Source organism: Maylandia zebra, linkage group LG4 (genome assembly GCF_041146795.1).
Source record: "Maylandia zebra isolate NMK-2024a linkage group LG4, Mzebra_GT3a, whole genome shotgun sequence".
NCBI classification, from domain to species: Eukaryota; Metazoa; Chordata; class Actinopteri; order Cichliformes; family Cichlidae; genus Maylandia; species Maylandia zebra.
This window is the reverse complement of record NC_135170.1, coordinates 10,619,561-10,636,607: the sequence shown is the minus strand read 5'-3', so window position 1 is coordinate 10,636,607 and position 17,047 is coordinate 10,619,561. Positions and strand designations below refer to the sequence as shown.

At 40.8% G+C, this 17,047-nt stretch overlaps 1 protein-coding gene across 1 annotated transcript; it reads right to left on the bottom strand.

Annotated features, from left to right (window-relative positions):
• Positions 1-2,590: 2,590 nt before the first annotated feature.
• ldlra (low density lipoprotein receptor a) lies at positions 2,591-13,125 on the bottom strand. Its single transcript, XM_004562964.4, has 18 exons — positions 12,860-13,125; positions 10,300-10,425; positions 10,073-10,195; positions 9,609-9,989; positions 9,383-9,505; positions 9,181-9,303; positions 8,947-9,066; positions 8,616-8,741; positions 7,569-7,740; positions 7,258-7,485; positions 7,055-7,173; positions 6,801-6,940; positions 6,529-6,670; positions 6,144-6,287; positions 5,656-6,000; positions 5,473-5,553; positions 5,227-5,384; positions 2,591-5,084 (listed from the first exon to the last, which is right to left on the bottom strand). Exons 1-18 carry the CDS (start codon positions 12,915-12,917, stop codon positions 5,028-5,030), a joined length of 2,766 nt encoding a protein of 921 aa, XP_004563021.3. The 5' UTR covers positions 12,918-13,125; the 3' UTR covers positions 2,591-5,027.
• Positions 13,126-17,047: the final 3,922 nt, after the last annotated feature.

Sequence of the window (17,047 nt, the reverse complement as noted above, 5' to 3'; positions counted from 1 at the left end):
TTACAATGGCCCTACGACACGGTTAGATATTAAGTCCACTAACATTTACTATATTAATGATTTCTCACAGGTGACTCATAGGATAGAGTTGCAAATCTTACCCAATGTCATTGTAACGTACATATACACTCATAAGAGGCTGAACTGACAGGTAAAGCTTCTAAATATGAAGCTAACAGCAATATCTTACATTAAATATTTTAGCTAGACAAAAAAGGGTAATTTATATAGTTAATGAAGTTTTATATCTCCCCAATTCTTAGTATACAAATACTAACAGAAAATAGTCATTATAACTAAAGCTTAGACAAATGATTGGTTGTAAAGTGCAGACATTATCTTGTATGATTTACTTCAAATACACATTTGAGCTAGCTGTGTTTTATGACTCTTTTCTGTTTCTTGCTTGTTTCTATTCCTATTCCACAATGTTTTAGAGGCAAATATTGTACTTCATTACACTCATCTGAAAGCTTTAGCTATCAGTTACTTTTACAAATGAAGGAATTTGAACACAAAACATTATGAAAGAATAAATGAGGTTTTGTTATAACAAATTTTGTTATAAGTATAGCTCAAACAAATAGTAAATAAACAAATCAGGAAAAAGACTGACTAAATAGACTTTCAGCTATTTGCATACTGTTTGAGGATATGTGATATTTTTGCTATTTTCAGAAAAAGAGCTTCACCCAAACCAACAATTAAAATAGCACTCATACAGTGATGCATGGACTGGACTGGTTCTTATACTCTACCTGAGCACTGAGTACTTTATACAACTTGCCTCATTGCTTTTTTATAAGTAATTCTAATTTATTTAAAAAGTATACAGCGGTTATAAGAGATCCTGTTTTCATGTCTGATAAAATACCCACAAATCATTCAAAAAAAGGAAATAAATTTAAGTTTTAGGCATCGACAGCACTCCTAACACAAAATGTTTTTTAAAAACTTTAAAGTCGATGCACTTCTTATTATTGTTAACAATGCTGATAAATTTGCTGTCTGGTGAACAGTGTGTGCCTTTCAAATATGGGTTGTGTGTCTCCAAAAAACACGATCTGAGCAAAGGTCAGTGTTTGGTCCAGGAACTGTCTGCCCAGCTGACGGAGTTTGTTTACTCAGTATCAGGTGAGCAGTAATGTCATATCCCAACCCACTCAGGGACAACATCCCTTAAGCATTCGGTGTTTTTATAGGAACCATCGGTCAAATTTGTCATATGAATAATATTTAACCCTAATTAATGGAGTTATGTAAAAGTAGCCATCCTGTTTATGCGACCACAGAGCCTAAATATCAAATTAAATATTAAAAAACATGAAACATAACGAGTCACACGGCAGAAAGGCGCTTGAACTTATACATGTTCATCTGTGGAAGAAACTAAAAGAATCACAGTGGTTAAATTAATGATTAATGATCAGAAGGTATTTAGATAAAACCTTTATTTAGAAAACAGAACAAACCGTATTGTTTCCCAACAGCACGGAGTCTGGGACGATGTGTGCCCGATGTCAGCTCAGGAAATTGGCCCACACTGGATGAAATAATGATGCAATATGTTCATAATAACGCACACTACGGCACTTCCTCTGAGGAACATCTGACAGTCTGCTTGTTTTCGCATCCCTGTGTGGCTCTGTGTTTACCCACGTGTCTTTAGCATCTTCTGGCTCCTGTTATCAGCTCTGCACTTCGCTGCTACTCAGCCTTGAACCTTGCACATGTCTGCTGATGGATTTGACCGCTCGTGGACAGAGCTGTACCCGGTCACTGTTGTTGTGACTTAGTCCCACAGCTGATTTAGAATACTTAGAAGCATACCTCCCTACATCTGCTCACTCTTCTACAAATACAGATAAGCTCGCTAATTAATTAAATCACTTCAATTCACTATAGTAGCCTACTAAGTTTAACGATGCGAACGTTACACAGATTAAGTATTTCTTAATCATTTAACATCATAAAGTTTCTCTTACAAAATACTTTATAGCTCTTATACCGGTGTTATTATCTACCGATTTAATTTGACACAAATAAACAAAAGATTGTGAAGTTGTTTTTTTCCTACTTGTGGGCGTGTTGGAGAATTTCGGAGAATAGTGGGGTGTCGCTTTTGGCTTTGACGCGGACTTTCTACGAAATGGGTCTTGTTTTCAACTGACCTATATAGCAGCCTCAGCACAGCCAAAAAAAAAAAAAAAAAAAAAAAAAAATACCCATGTTTTCAGCCGGATTCGCTTATAAAAACAATACGACCACGATGACAACACTGAGAATGTGAAGCACACAGTCGTGGTAAAAAAAGAAAACACATTCTCTTTTAATTCTCAGATTTTACCTATGGAGCAAAATAAAAATGTCTCCTACCATTTCTTAAGATTAGGAAAATACAACCTCAGGTGAATATCAACGCGTGCCGTCCTGCACTGTGTCAGTATTTCATTCACCCAAAATGTGTCAACAGTTATGTAGACTCCATGATTCAGTAGCTTCTAGATCGACTTTTAACAGCATTAACTTGTAGTAGTCATTTGTTGTGTCTCACATTGTTATGAAGAAATTTGCTTCTTTGCAACGTTGCTTCAGTTCATTCAGGTTTGCAGGGATTTATTTATACACAGCTCTCTTAATATCCCTCCACAGCATTCCAGCTGCGGCAGTTCAACAACATCTGTAATTTTGTTAATACAGAGATAACTGATTTCATAATAAATATAAGCATTTATTTCTGTACAGTAAATGTTTAAAGGATGAAACAATATTAACAACAAGGGTTAGGAGCAAATATGTACATTTTTATGAACATTGTATTTACAGCCTTAGTTCGCACCGTCACTCAGTGTATGGCTTTATTTCCACCCATGACTATTTTTCAGCTTGAAATCCAGATAACAGACATTAACCCACACGATATTATAGTCTTTAGCATAACCACACTTGCAGGTACAGTGCTTAACACATTTATTAGATCACCTGTGATAAAACAACCCAGCTCCCACAAATATTTTAGAAATCTGTCAATCTAAACATTAATATTGTTATTTATCAGGCAAATAACACATTGAATTTATGTTTTTATATGCAAAAAGGATTTTTCCAATTACAAATACTGATAATTTAGAGCAGCTGTAGCATTAAAACCTTCCATTCAATCGTGCTCTTTTAAAGTTGTTAAGCACTGTAACACTGCCTAACACCATCTCACATGCTGTAAATATGCATATATACAAATCCACTCAGTAGCACCAACATAAACATGTGAACAAAATCTGTAGAAAAAAAAGAAACTCAACAATACAAATATATGATAATAAACCACAAAGGAAATCTGTCTGGACACGTGGCATTCTTTTGTCAGCGATGCTGGTATAAGGCAGCCGGTCCTGAGGGAGCACTTAAATACACATGTGACTTGGTACAGAGCACTATACACTCTGCTTTTGGTCACATGTGTCTGAATCAATGCTTTTCAGCCTTTCAGGAATGTACTACACTCCATGAGGGATCTACATGCAAAAAAAAAAAATTAAAGATGCCTCTCTAGCACAGACATTGGACAGCTGAAAAGGCACACTGAGGCACAAACTCGTAGTGTCCTGAGATTCTTTTCTAGGTAAATGGAAGCGGTACCATTAGGTTGTTTTGGACTATATTTCTGCACAACACTAAGGCAGATTGTATGACGTATGATGACTTATCAGTCTGACATATTGAGGTCACTCTAGGGTCACAATGGCGCATGTAACTCCCAGTGTTGCCCCCATAATATTACATGTGTCAAGAGGTAGAGCAGGTCATCTAGAAATTGTAAAGTTGGTAGTTCCATTATTGGCTGCTCCGCCTGCATCCTAAATATCCTTGAGCAAGACCAAGTTGCTCTCTGATGCATGTATGAATGTTAGATAGCGCTTCTGCATAGAAGCAGTGCTCGTATGAATGGGTGAATGAGGCATGTTTAGCATTTACATTCGCCTGCTGCATACTCAACTCTAAAGGAAAAACTATAATCTGTTACTATCTGCAGTTTAGATTAGCTTAGCATAAGATAGCAAACCATTCCCTGGTTTTGCACAGAAGTAGCAATCACCTTGCTAATTTTACTACATAACACCTGTAAGGTGCTGACACGTCACTTTTCAGTGTTGTTTTTATACGAACTTAAGAAAAAAGCTCTAGAGATGATTTTCCTGTTTGACAAAGCTAGGCTAGCTGCTTTCGCCTGATTCCAATCATTATGATAAACAAAGTTAGCAACTCAGGAGGCGAAAGCTAAACATTTGGTTACAGAAAATAGACTATTTCCTGAAACTGTTGTTTATCGGGGCGATCGTGGCTCAAGAGTTGGGAGTTCGCCTTGTAATCGGAAGGTTGCCGGTTCGAGCCCCGGCTTGGATAGTCTCGGTCGTTGTGTCCTTGGGCAAGACACTTCACCCGTTCCCTACTGGTGGTGGTCAGAGGGCCCGGTGGCGCCAGTGTCCGGCAGCCTCGCCTCTGTCAGTGCGCCCCAGGGTGGCTGTGGCTACAATGTAGCTTGCCATCACCAGTGTGTGAATGTGTGTGTGAATGGGTATATGACTGGATATGTAAAGCGCTTTGGGGTCCTTAGGGACTAGTAAAGCGCTATATAAATACAGGCCATTTACCATTTTAAATGATAAGTAGTGCAAGATGTAATATTATCAAAAGCAGGCAAGTGGCTTGAAAGATGACACAGTTACACTGCCAGCAAAGCAGTTATAATAACAACTAAAAATGATCAACATCAAGGACTTCTCAATCTGATGATCGGGTATGTTTTGGTGAGTAATGAAGAAAAAAATGTACGCCTTGATAAGAAAAAAAAATTAACTGGTATTTTCACAGTAGAACGTCTATGTATCTTTGAGGATATAGTGGTTTAAGGTTGTCACATACAGGCTTTGATCACCATATCTTTGTGCTGCGTGAGGTAACAATGCTAAACGATGAAGAAGGTAGCTTATCATTAAGGCACCTCCTTCCACTCTGCTCATCATTTTTCAGTTCTCTGCAAAGACTGGATTGTCTGCCTCTTCATGCAAACTCACAACTTGTCTCTGTGAGGAATGCAAAGAAAAAATAAAGTTAGAAATAAAGATGCAAAATGGATACTGCAACAAAACAAGGTTTAACAGCATTTTTTTACATTTAGATTAATATTAATATTTATATTGTAGAATTACCACCTTTTAGACTTACTTTTGGGTATGAGTAACCATCAAGCCTCCTCCAAATGTGCACCTGCTCCTCAGTGGTTTTTTGATAAACGGGGTTGTCAAAGTGAATTGTGTTGGTGTTCTTCAGCCTGTAGTTCCTCCAGAGCAGAACGCCACCAACAGCCACCAGAGCGATGATCGCTATTTGATGGAAACGGATGCCGAGGCTAGTTACACATGATGCCAGTACTGGGTTTTCAGTGAATGAGCAAAAGCTTAAAGAGCTTACCAAGAGGTAGTATAACGTAAAGTGCTATTGGGGTGGTAGACACAGTCTCGGTTAGCACTTCAGCAAATTCAGGTCGGATATCTAATGCAAAGGTAAGCACAATATTTTAAGTTAGTGATACATAGAGCTGAACCTGTTATCTGAAATCTGCAAAACAACTCTCTTGGCACTTTGGCAACTCACTTGGAGAGGTGACTGGAGCTTGAGTGGTGGTCTGGGAGACTTTAGGATTTCCTGGCTGCGGTAAAGGCATCCTTTGTTGTGGTGTGGTGGACCTGAATGGAGGACTGGTAAGCCGTAGCACTGGTCTGGCGACAGTGCTGGGAGTTAAGCCCGGCACTGTAGTAGTTGTGTGAAACTTAGGCTTCACTATGGTCCTGGGTGTAGTCCTCAGTATGGTCCTCGGTGTGGTCCTGGGTGTAGTCCTGAGTATTGTTCTCGGTGTGGTGCTGGGTGATACTGGTAGCAGATAAGGAGGACTTGTGGCTGGAACTTGAGGCAGCCCAGTAGCTTCAGGTGTTGGCACAGCTGGTAAAAAGAAACAGGAGGCAGGGAGTCAGGTAAAGGCTGCTTGATCGACTTAAATATTGTACTTATATTATTATATATTATGCACATATAACATTGTAGCAACTATTTTATCGTGATTCGTATTACTATTGCTAGCATACCTGGTACACATGTCCTCATATCCCTGGCTAGCGTCATGTTATCTGGACAGACACAGGTATATTTGGGGGGATGTCTTCCTATTTGAGGAGCTGCCAGGCACAGGAATTCACAACCACCATTGAACACCTGACACCAGTCTCTTCCTGCAATGGGAAAAAAAAAGAACAGTGGAATCTTTGGAATGTACGCTTTGGATGATAGCTTCCACTCTCATGTCTGTATGCTAAACAAAAGTGAATGAGCTGGGCTAAGCACCCAATTAATAGATGCAAATCTCACTGTTTAGCTGACAATATTTCTAATATCAATATAGAAAAAGCAAGCCCCGACTTAACTTCATCTTATCTTTAAAAAATAAGTCTTTTAGTACTGTAACTCTCTTACCAGCAGGTTGTTTGAGGTTATGGAACAGAATAATGTCTTCTGGTGACGATAGGTGCTCCGCCAGCGGCACAATGTCCTCACCAGTCAGTCTGTTGGCGCTGAGGATGGCACTGTTACTCACATCTGTCCAGAACACTTTTTCCTGCAAACACAGAAACAGTTAAGATTGAATATTTGAGATATGATAAACACTACAGTTTACATGTGCAGCGAGTTGTTTATGAGATGTACTGGTCATGCGTCTCTGGGTTTATCAGCTGGTAAATTGGTACCTCAAATACAGCAAGCCCCAGTGGGTGAGCGAGTTTGTGTTCATCAATGATGAGGGTGCGTCGACCACCGCCCTGAACATCGATACTGGAGAGGGTGTGCAGCTTAGAGTCCACCCAGTATAGCCGCTGGTTTAGCAAGTCTGGGGAGGAAGTGGGTTGGGGAAAGTTAGACTAGAGTGAACACTGGTGTTAACGTTTACATGAATAAATAATCAAAAACTTGAAACTGAAGAGACATGAGTGCTTGAGTTTACCGAGTGTGATGCCATTAGGCCACACGATGTTGTCAGTGACCAGTGCGGTGCGGTCTCCTCCATTAAGACCTGCCTTCTCAATCTTAGCTGGATTCCCCCAGTCGGTCCAGTAAACAAAACTGGAATGTGAAAAAAATAGTTCTGTTACATACGCGTAACAAACAATATAGGCATCACTGCTATTACCAGTGCTATTAGCTTACTTGCTTTGGGGGTCTACCACAATAGCGCGGGGTTTCGATAAGTCCTGGTGGAAGAGGGTTTTACGTCGGCTACCGTCAGCAGTTACAACTGAGACCGTGCCACGAACGCTGTCGGTCCAATAGAGGTTACCATGGACCCAGTCCAAGGCAATTCCCTCAGGAGCATCGATGTCATTACCGATCACGATGTGGTGTTGAGTGGAGTCTTCAGCCGAGTTCATTGGAGTTCTGGGTAGAAAGTAAAAACAAGTGTCAAATAAGAGTATCATGAACAAAAAGAATATTTTCGCTCCGGTTTCATTCCTGCTCACCTGTAGATTTTCTTCTGGGATATGTCTGACCAGTAGATCTCTTTGGTGGCTATGTTCATGTCAAGCGCCACGACGTTCTTTAGGCGAGGGATTACTCTCGTGTATTCACTTTTGTCCAGAGTCATCTTTCTGACCTCATGATGGTTAGTGAAGAAAAGGTAGGCTATTGTTCCTACAAGGACAGAATGAGGTATATTTTATTTTGCAGTTTCCTATTTAAGTAAAAGTGAAATTAAATGATACTAATTAGTGCTGTCAGCGTTAATCTCGTTAAAATGACATTAACGCCATAACTACATTAACGCGGCAAATCTCTGTTAGCGAGTTAGCGCGGATCACCCTGTGCGTGGGGCTGGACAGCGCTAACGAGCTAACCGTGCTAACAGAGAACTGCCGCGTTAACGCGGTTATAGCGTTAACGTCATTTTAACGAGATTAATGCTGACAGCAATAATACGAATACAATATGTATCCTAGCTTTGGAAGATAAGTGGTGGCGTTCTAGGAATATAATTAATACAATTTTGCCACTTAAACAGCATTCATGCGAAAGAGAGCAAGAGAGCTAATAAGCTTGCTAGCTTTAACTGATAAACTGAATTTGATTACTTCTGGCTCAAAAAAAGAAAAAAAAAGGCTGCTAATGAGCATAAATTAAAGGCTTCGTGCTAATCCACAGACCAGTTAGTGATGTCATGGTATCTTTTTACATCTTTTATATACAGTCTGCACCTTCTACTTGTGACACTGTGTGAAATATAAACTCTGTTTTCTTATAGAAAAAGTGCCAAAAATCTAATTTTATTTCTATTCTAACACAATCTTATTTATATCTATGGACATTCAACAAAACAAATACCAAATGCATAATTATCTTTATATAAATAAATCTAATTTTATGCTTAAAAAGGACTTTAATGATCCTTAACCCCCACCCCCCCGAAGTGTAACAGCGAAACGGTTTAGTCATCAAGTTTAAACATTTAATGATTACACAACAACACAAGAGAACAGCATGGGCAGAACACAGAGAGCTCGAATACTTACCAATGGCCTTGCAGTGTTTAGTTGCTTGGTCAACTTGGTAACCCTCCTCACACTCACATTTGTAGCTGCCCATCTGATTGATGCAGATTTGACTGCAGGTGTCTGGGTTGGCACACTCGTCGATATCTGAGTCGAATGAAAAGAGAAATGTCTTTAAAATTCAATGAACCAGGAGTCCGAGCATGTCGAGTCACTGTGTACACATGGAATTACGAGATCCTTCTTTATCTAAAAGCGCAGCCAGTAAAAGGGTCAAAAGTAAATAGATTATTAGCACCGTTTGTTAATCTGGTTGAAGTTCACATTTTTTTACTGTAATAGTGTGGCCTACCTTCACAGCGCCTTGTGTCAACTAGGCTGTATCCAGGGGGACATAAGCACTCATAACCGATCTTCAGGTCTTTGCAAATATGAGAGCACCCGCCGTTGTTGTACAGGCACTCATTGGAGTCTGAAGGAAGAAGACGAAGGATCTTTTTCATTGGAATTCATAAAGTATAGTAAATCTTATTAAAAGCACAAAAAAGCAGAAATAATCAGACAGTTATTTATGAGGGGTACTCACCACATTCCCTAAGAGGTTCATCTGACCAATCCCTGCAGTCACGTTTCTTATCGCACACCTTCTCCATACTAATGCACTCTCCGCTGCGGCATTTAAACAGGGTTGGGCCCTCACAGTGGGTCGCTGTGTATGGACATAAAAGACGAGTTCAGCAAAAATAGATTAGAGATTCACACGGCTGTCCAAAAGGTGGGACTCATACCATTCACACAGCCAATCTCATCGCTCATGTCCCTGCAGTCATATTGATGGTTGCACTGCAGGCTCCCATGGATGCAAGTACCATCGCTGCATTCAAACTCGTCAGGAGAACAGGTGGCATGAGCTAGGGGGATGAAAAGGACAAGAGATTGTAAGAAATAGCAGCGCTAATGAATTCATAAAAAGGGACAAAGAGATAGTTTTTTAAAAAAAAAATTCATAATTACAGCAGTTAGCTTCATCTGATTGATCAAGGCAGTCAGCCTGTCCATCACACTTCCAGCTAACATGGATGCACTCTCCACTGCCACAAAGCCACTCCATCGAGGAGCAGTGATGAATGCTCACGAGGTCAGGAGTCTTTGTCCCGCAGGTTTCGGGCCACTCATCCGAGCCGTCGGTGCAGTCGCGGTCCCCGTCGCAGGCCCACAGGTGTGGAAGGCAAACTGTGTTGTTGCACTGGAAGGAAGCGGAACTGCAGGTGACGGGCGGGCAGGATTCCTCGTCGCTGCCGTCCTCGCAGTCCAGGTCGTCATCACACACAAAGGAGGACGACACGCACTGGCCGCTCTTGCAGCGGAACTCGGACCCCGTGCACTGCTTGGCCGCTGACAGGTCGATCAGAACAAGGAAGCAACATTAGCGAACGTAGGAAGCTGGGTAATGCATGGGGCTCTGAACTCGGACTTACCACAATTCACCTCATCAGCTCCATTCTCACAGTCCGCTTTACCATCGCAGTGCCACGTGCTCGGGATGCACTGGTTAAGACGCCCTGCACAGCTGAACTCTGTTGGTTTGCATGTTTTGACCGCTGGAAGTGGCACAACAAAGAAAATCTTAACTGAGGTCTTGGATTGCGGGATTGTGGAAGCACCAAAGAAAGTCCATTCACAGATCAGGTCACGGAGTACTCACCACAGGTACCAGGAAGTTCATCTGTGCCATCTCCGCAGTCATCAGAGCCATCGCACACCCACCTCAGTGTGATACATCTCCCATTCCCACACTGGAACTGGTTGGTTCCACATGTTATCAGTGCATCTGTGAAAGACGGACATAAAAAAAAAAAGTTCAAAAAAATTGTTTTAGCAATTGTTTATGAAGCTGCTACACCTCACACACCATTTTTTACTGGGAGCTCTAAACTCCACACTCCACGCCACACGATCCATCACACAACCATTAGCAAAATTAGCATGTTAGGTAATTAGCAGCAACACCAAATACAGTTTAGGCTAGACCTCATGCTGAGGATAGGTGTGTAAAATGTAATATCATTCAAACACAATAAGTAGAAAGAAAATCCAATAGCAGTTGAAGGTTATACAGGTGGACGAACCCAGTGACAGACTAACGCAGAGCCACATCAACAGCGTGGCTAAAAGTATTTCTGTTGTTGGAGTAGAAATATCAGGTAATCCCGAGAGATTTGGTGTCAGCTCACTAGTGCGTCAGTGTTATTTAGAGAAAAGATAAATGGCTAATCTAGTTACAGCATGTATGTGAGTAGGGCAGGGTGCCTTTATCAGGGATATGCTGATGTAGTCAGTTCATAATCGCAGTTGGAAGCTTCAGGCATTTATGGTTCCTGGTAGAAAAAGAACTGAAGGCACAAACTCTTCTTCCAAAACCTCATCTTTAATGGAAGCACTAAAGCTTCTGAGCTAGAAGAACCAATCAGAGTGCATATGAATGTTAACAGAAATTCACAAGAGCTGGTAGTTTAGGCCTTTCCTACTTCTAGCCTCTGAAACTTTGAAATAACCAGATTTATATAAGAAACCAACAGTCTGCGTCTCACTACGGATTCCAAAATGTACATTTTCATATGTGTGTCCCCCATAAGAGCAGCTCAATGAAAGCTAATCATAAATTATGTATGCTTACATACACATCTCATGCATAGTAAATCATAATGGACTCTTCGGAGAGGTCAAACAGCTGGTGTTTACGCGGTCATCAAATAAGGTGACGGCTTTCCTTGAGTTTATTCTTGTTGTAGTATTTTTATGACTCCAGATTTGCAAACATCTACACCAGGGAGAGATTAGCTATTCATTTTTATGACACAATATTTATGGCAATGGCAATACTGCCATCGCTATAAAGATAATGATTTATTTCATACTGACAGGCTTCTGAGGATTTCCTTGCAGGTAATAAAACTGTTCTTCTCTCTGAATGTTAAGGCTGCTCAGTGGACTTTTGCTATTTCTGCATCAGCTCTCATTCCCTGAATCCAGTGAAATGTTGGTCAGACCCGCTGGTTATTTACTTAATGGGCTTAAAGTTCAGACCTTGAAAGACAAAGTGGACTGAATGACTGGGTTATTGATTGAGGGCAAATCAACAATATGTGCCCATATGCCTGTTTTTTGTTTTTTGGGAGGGGGGAGGTTGCCAGTCTCTGACATCCGATGTATGTCAGTCACTGACCCTGATGTTAAATAAGATGCCCCTTAGTGCTCAGACTTAAACTTATATTAACACACCTTTAAAAATGAATAAGATCTAACGTCTCTGCATCACAGAGACAGAAATGCAGGTAATGCAGGTCGTCTGTCGAAATTTGAAACTTTTAAGCACAAGGCTTCTTTGTGACTGTTGAGGAAATGCGGAAGGGCGACAACCAGTTCCGACATGTTCCTGTCACACTACTTTCTCGAACTAGTATGTTGGGAACAGGTGTGACTGTGTGGCTTTCAAAGCTGTGAGAAATTCAGCCTGAAGATGACTGTGGTTTGGGATGATCTGGAGAGAATCCAGTCAGTTTCACGGTATCTGGCATTCCACCCTCCTGCAAACAGGGAGGATATTGTAGGGAGTTTATGTGCACCTGTAATTCATCCAAATCTGAATCAGAACAGCCCGGGGTGTTTGCACGTTTGGGGTTTTGCGCAAAAGGCGCTCCTTCTGAATCACTATGAATGACAGCGACTTTCAAAACCGGCTCTTCAGAAACCCCACCTGACACTTTTTTTTTTTAAACAATCACACACACACACACACACACACACACACACACACACACACACACACACACACACACACACACACACACACACACACACTTCAAACCTGATTGGCTGCAGAAGCTGCTGCGCTGAGCGCCAGTAAATGAAGGCACAAAAAATGCAGCTTCATTCAAAAACACACCGGCAAGGAAAGTCAAGGAGAACAATTATATTTAAAATTAAAGGCTGCACAGACACTAATGACGGAAAATATGAACAATGATGATATATGAACGATTTAAAATTTTGATTTTTAAGTGATAAAACAGAAGCCCCTTCAACCATCACCCCACCCTCCTCAAGTCTTTACATTTAAAGAAAGCGCAAGCGGTAAGATTTGATCCACATATCTTCACTGAACGGCATCAAGCTGGAGCACCACAGCGCACACGCACACACTCTGTAAAAGTAGTCCGGACTGCATAAATTCACAAAGTTTGGATGCAAATCTCAGAACTTACTTGTCTGAAAGACGAAGTTGATGAGAAACAGCAGGGAGGCGCAACACAGCAATCTCATGCTTGGCAGCTGCTCTGGAAGATGCTCCACTGAAAGCCTACACTGATGAGTTTCCAGCCTGTCAGTAACACTGGGGATAGTGGGAATGCTGGGGCACTTGGAACAGTAGTTGCGGTCTGCTTGTTACAGAGATGCTCCTGCTGGAAGTTCTTGATGATGGAGCTCCGCAGACTATAGCTTGTGACAACATCAGAGCCCCTTTCAATGTGGTCCAGGAGCCTGTGGGTGGGATCCGGGGGAGTGGGGAGGGGGCGGGGCCTGGAGTGGTGTGATTTCTGAGGCGCACAACCTCAACAATTGTGAGGCGGAGCTCCGTGCAGATGGGTTTCTACTATGAGTTAACCCTTTCAGTGTTTACGCACACCGGTTTCTTTCCTTGAAGGCAAATTTGGCAATCATGATGGCAGCGGGGAGTGTTTAAAGCTCCTCTCTGTGAGAGAGAAATTTATTTATTTATTTATTTATTTATTACAGAATAGAGTCATATCCTCCGGAGAACCAGCATATTCATTAATATCCTCTGTAATGGACATGTGTTTTTAGTGTAACGTCTTTTGACCTATTTCAGATAGCCTACTAAGTCCTGATGTACTAAACAGAGGACACCCTGGCCTTCCCATTGATTTCTCATGTATTAGTGTGGCCTCCAAAGAGGCAGGAAATCAAACAGTTCAATGGGAAAATTATTTTTTTCACCTGTTGTCAGGAGGATATTGTTAATTTTACTGCCAAATGAAAAAGGTAAATAACTCAGAGCAGCTGTCTAACCACTGGTTTAATGCCAGGACAGGATGGATAATTATGTGTGTGACTGTCTGAAAGTTGGATTCACATTTAATTCCTGAAAATCAAAATCAATCCTTATCTTTTCTTAAAATATTCAGCTTATTTCTAAAATATTTTCCTCAAAGTTGATTCCCCCCCCCCCCCCTCACAAATAATTTTTCATTATAAAAATGTAAATCTGACAACCAAAATTTAAAATTTCAGCTACACAAAATATCAGATGTTTCTATAATAGTGGTAATAATGGGTGTCAATAAATCTAATGGGGAAAAAAAAGTATTTTCATCATTTTAACATTTATATTGTCTAATAAATCTGTACAAAAAAAAAAAAAAAAGAAAAGTCAGAGAGACACACAAAGAACACCAGCATGTGTAGTCACAGCTAAAAGATCCACAAGAGGAATTCTGAAAACGAAAAACTAGACAGTCTGCGTCACAGTCACTACATGTGGAAGTGTACAATCAAGTTTGTTGGTGGACATGTAATATAATATTGGACATGTAATATTTAAAGCCTGGGGGAAACCGTGTGCGACACTGTGGGAACAAACTGGTATTAATCTCAGTTTGTGAGTCACAAGAACAGGATCTTTCAGGACCTCTCACACACACACGCTAATGGTGGAAAATGGAAAATTATGACAATAACATAAAACCACGTAGTGTCGTAGTTTATTAAGCACAAGCGTCCTGTACTAAACATTTTCTGCCCAGTCCTTCAGACTGAGCCTGCACACCTTTAACCCTGCATTTAATTGCATTGTTTTCAGACCTTTGTTAACTTCCTTGGATGAGCGGCTACAAACAGCAGTTACCCCCATCCTCTGCTTGTGTCACACCCTATCGCTGAAACTATGTCAGTAAGTTATGCTAACTGGCATTTTTTTCTTTCTCTTTTTTTACTAGCAAAAACACACATGGCCTTTCGCCAGCACAGATTTGCCTTCTTTTTCTTTCGTTATGCATAATCCCAACCTCCCGACCTTCTGTCAACAATTTCTGGTTCTTCTTGTCTCCACAACCCTTTTCTCAATCGTCGTTTCTCCCTAAAAACTAACCAAATTTTCATCTCCAACCCCCCTTTTTTACTTTTACTTTCCTTAAATCTGGTTCTTCCAGATGAAGCAAGTTTTCGGCTTCACCTTTGCTCTGACACCACAGTGGGACAATAGAGAAGTCACAGCTTTTAGCTGTATTAACTATTTCAGAAACAGTTTTGTGTGTTCAGCTACACCAGTGGAACTGCTGCCAGAGCGAGGACACATTACTGGAATTTTTTTAAAATGTTGTTATGGCTGGGTGTGGCTCCATGGATCAGTAGTGCACAATAACTACTTTCTTGGCAGAAGATACATTTCTCCTGAAAATAAGATAAGTAACTACAAGCTAAAATATCCTGTAGTACAGGAAGTGAGTGATACAAATACATCTCAACAGACAATATTTACAGGGGAACTGCAAAAAGGAAATAGCAACCACAAAAGAGAGTACATAAGTGTGTGAAACCTTCAGTCTTGCTAGCGGCCAGCCGGGAGCAACTTTTTTACACCTGACCAGCTGCTCTTAATGCAAATATCGAATTAGCCAATCACAAGGCAGCAGCTCAATGCATTTAGGCATGCAGACATGGTCAAGATGTTTTGCATCAAACTGAGGATCAGAAAGGGAAAGACAGGGGATTTAGGTGGATTTGAATGTGACACAGTTGTTGGTGCCAGATGGGCTGGTATGAATATTTCAGAAACTACTGAGATGACCACATGACCATCTATGGGGTTTATAGAGGATGGTCTGAAAAAGACAAAACATTCAGCGAGCAGCAGCTCGCTGGGAGAGAAAGCCAAAAGTCAGAGGAAAATATCCAGACGGGTAAAAGTAATTACAGTCGTTACAAGCAAGATGTGCAGAAGAGCATCTTTGAATGAACAACATGCTGAACCATGAAGCAGATGGGCCACAGCAGCAGAAGACCACACCCGGTGCCACTCGTGTCAGCTAGGAGCACTCAAAGCTGAGTACAATTTATCTTATGAGTGGAAAGTCACCATCATGTCAACTGGCGGTTTTCTCAGTCAGATCAACTCCACTTGTGGCATTTCAGAAAACCAGCATGGAGGCAAACAGAATGCTGAACTTAAAGCTTCAAAACAGGACTGCACAAACCAAAGGGGGATATTACAAGGGCTACATCCTTCTGTCATTTGCAGTCTATGGCTGGGACATCGCCCCAACATGCTAACCAAATCAAAACATCGCAGCAAAAGCACAAATGCCCCTGGGCGCAGTAAGAGGAAATAATATCATATGATTAGTAATGCTTAACTAACAGATGAATTAATAAATGAATGAATGTGGTCTGTGTCTGCTGCTCCCTACTTTTTTCACTTTTACTGATTTGTTTATTAGATTAAGAAATGTATACAATAATCCTCGTATGAATAACAGGTGTATTGGTGTATTTTTCACATAGTAAAACATACATGTGAACAAGGCTCGTTGCATAAATGTGCTCACATTTGTATACAGTAGTGAGTGAACAGCCCTGGACACAGGTGCACTGTAAATGTTTATTACTTTATTCATGCAAAATTATACAAAGCTGTATTAGTTATTGGAGGGATGAGGGTACAAATATCTCAAATACATTTCTCAAATATCTCATTTAAATTCTATATTTTGCAGATCCACGAGGAATAGGATTTGTCTGTTGGGGTGAGATCATATTCCTCATTTTTGAAGCCATGGTCTCCTTGCTCCTCTTCTCCCTGGTCTGACAGTAGACAGAGTCCTGTACAAGTGTACCACACATATTGTGTGTCTCTGAGCACATACTCTATGTGTTTTAATGTATTTCTGTGGTTGGGTTGTCTCCCTCTTGTGTCTGCACCTTCTCCTGAATCTCTCTTATCTGTAGTTTCCCTCAATCTCCTGTTTTTTCCATCACATAACAGACATGATGTGAGGAGAACACAGAGATTTAAGAGGTTACTGTGGTATTATTAAGTAAGTCAAATGATACATTTTTACTAGAACCATGTTTCCTGCCATTTCTTTCTTCCTGTGAGGAGCTGCTTCATGGCCTCTCCTTGGTGAGGTTGATCTGCCAGCACTCTTCTAAGAAAAGACTTTTCTGTGGGATCCTGGTAATAAACACATTGTATGTTGTTAGATCTGTTTTTTAGGTTCTGGTATTTTTTTGTAACTTTCTTTCTTGTTGATCTTTTTAGAATTAACGGTATTCCGATGGTCTTCCTTCTTTAGTTTACAGGTTGTTGGCACTAATACTTTGAGCCTGTCTTTAATTGAAGACTCACTCCTTCAAGAATGTCAGAGTCTGAACCC

What these genes read in the sequence shown, in the direction of transcription:
- ldlra (XM_004562964.4), bottom strand. Translation starts at nt 12,917, where the DNA reads ATGAGATTGCTGTGTTGCGCCTCCCTGCTGTTTCTCATCAACTTCGTC. An exon ending in ATCAGATGAAGCTAACTGCT is followed by an intron (nt 9,506 to 9,608) that starts GTAATTATGAAT and finishes TCATCCCCCTAG; the next exon opens with CTCATGCCACCTGTTCTCCT. An exon ending in TTACGTTATACTACCTCTTG is followed by an intron (nt 5,385 to 5,472) that starts GTAAGCTCTTTA and finishes TCCATCAAATAG; the next exon opens with CGATCATCGCTCTGGTGGCT.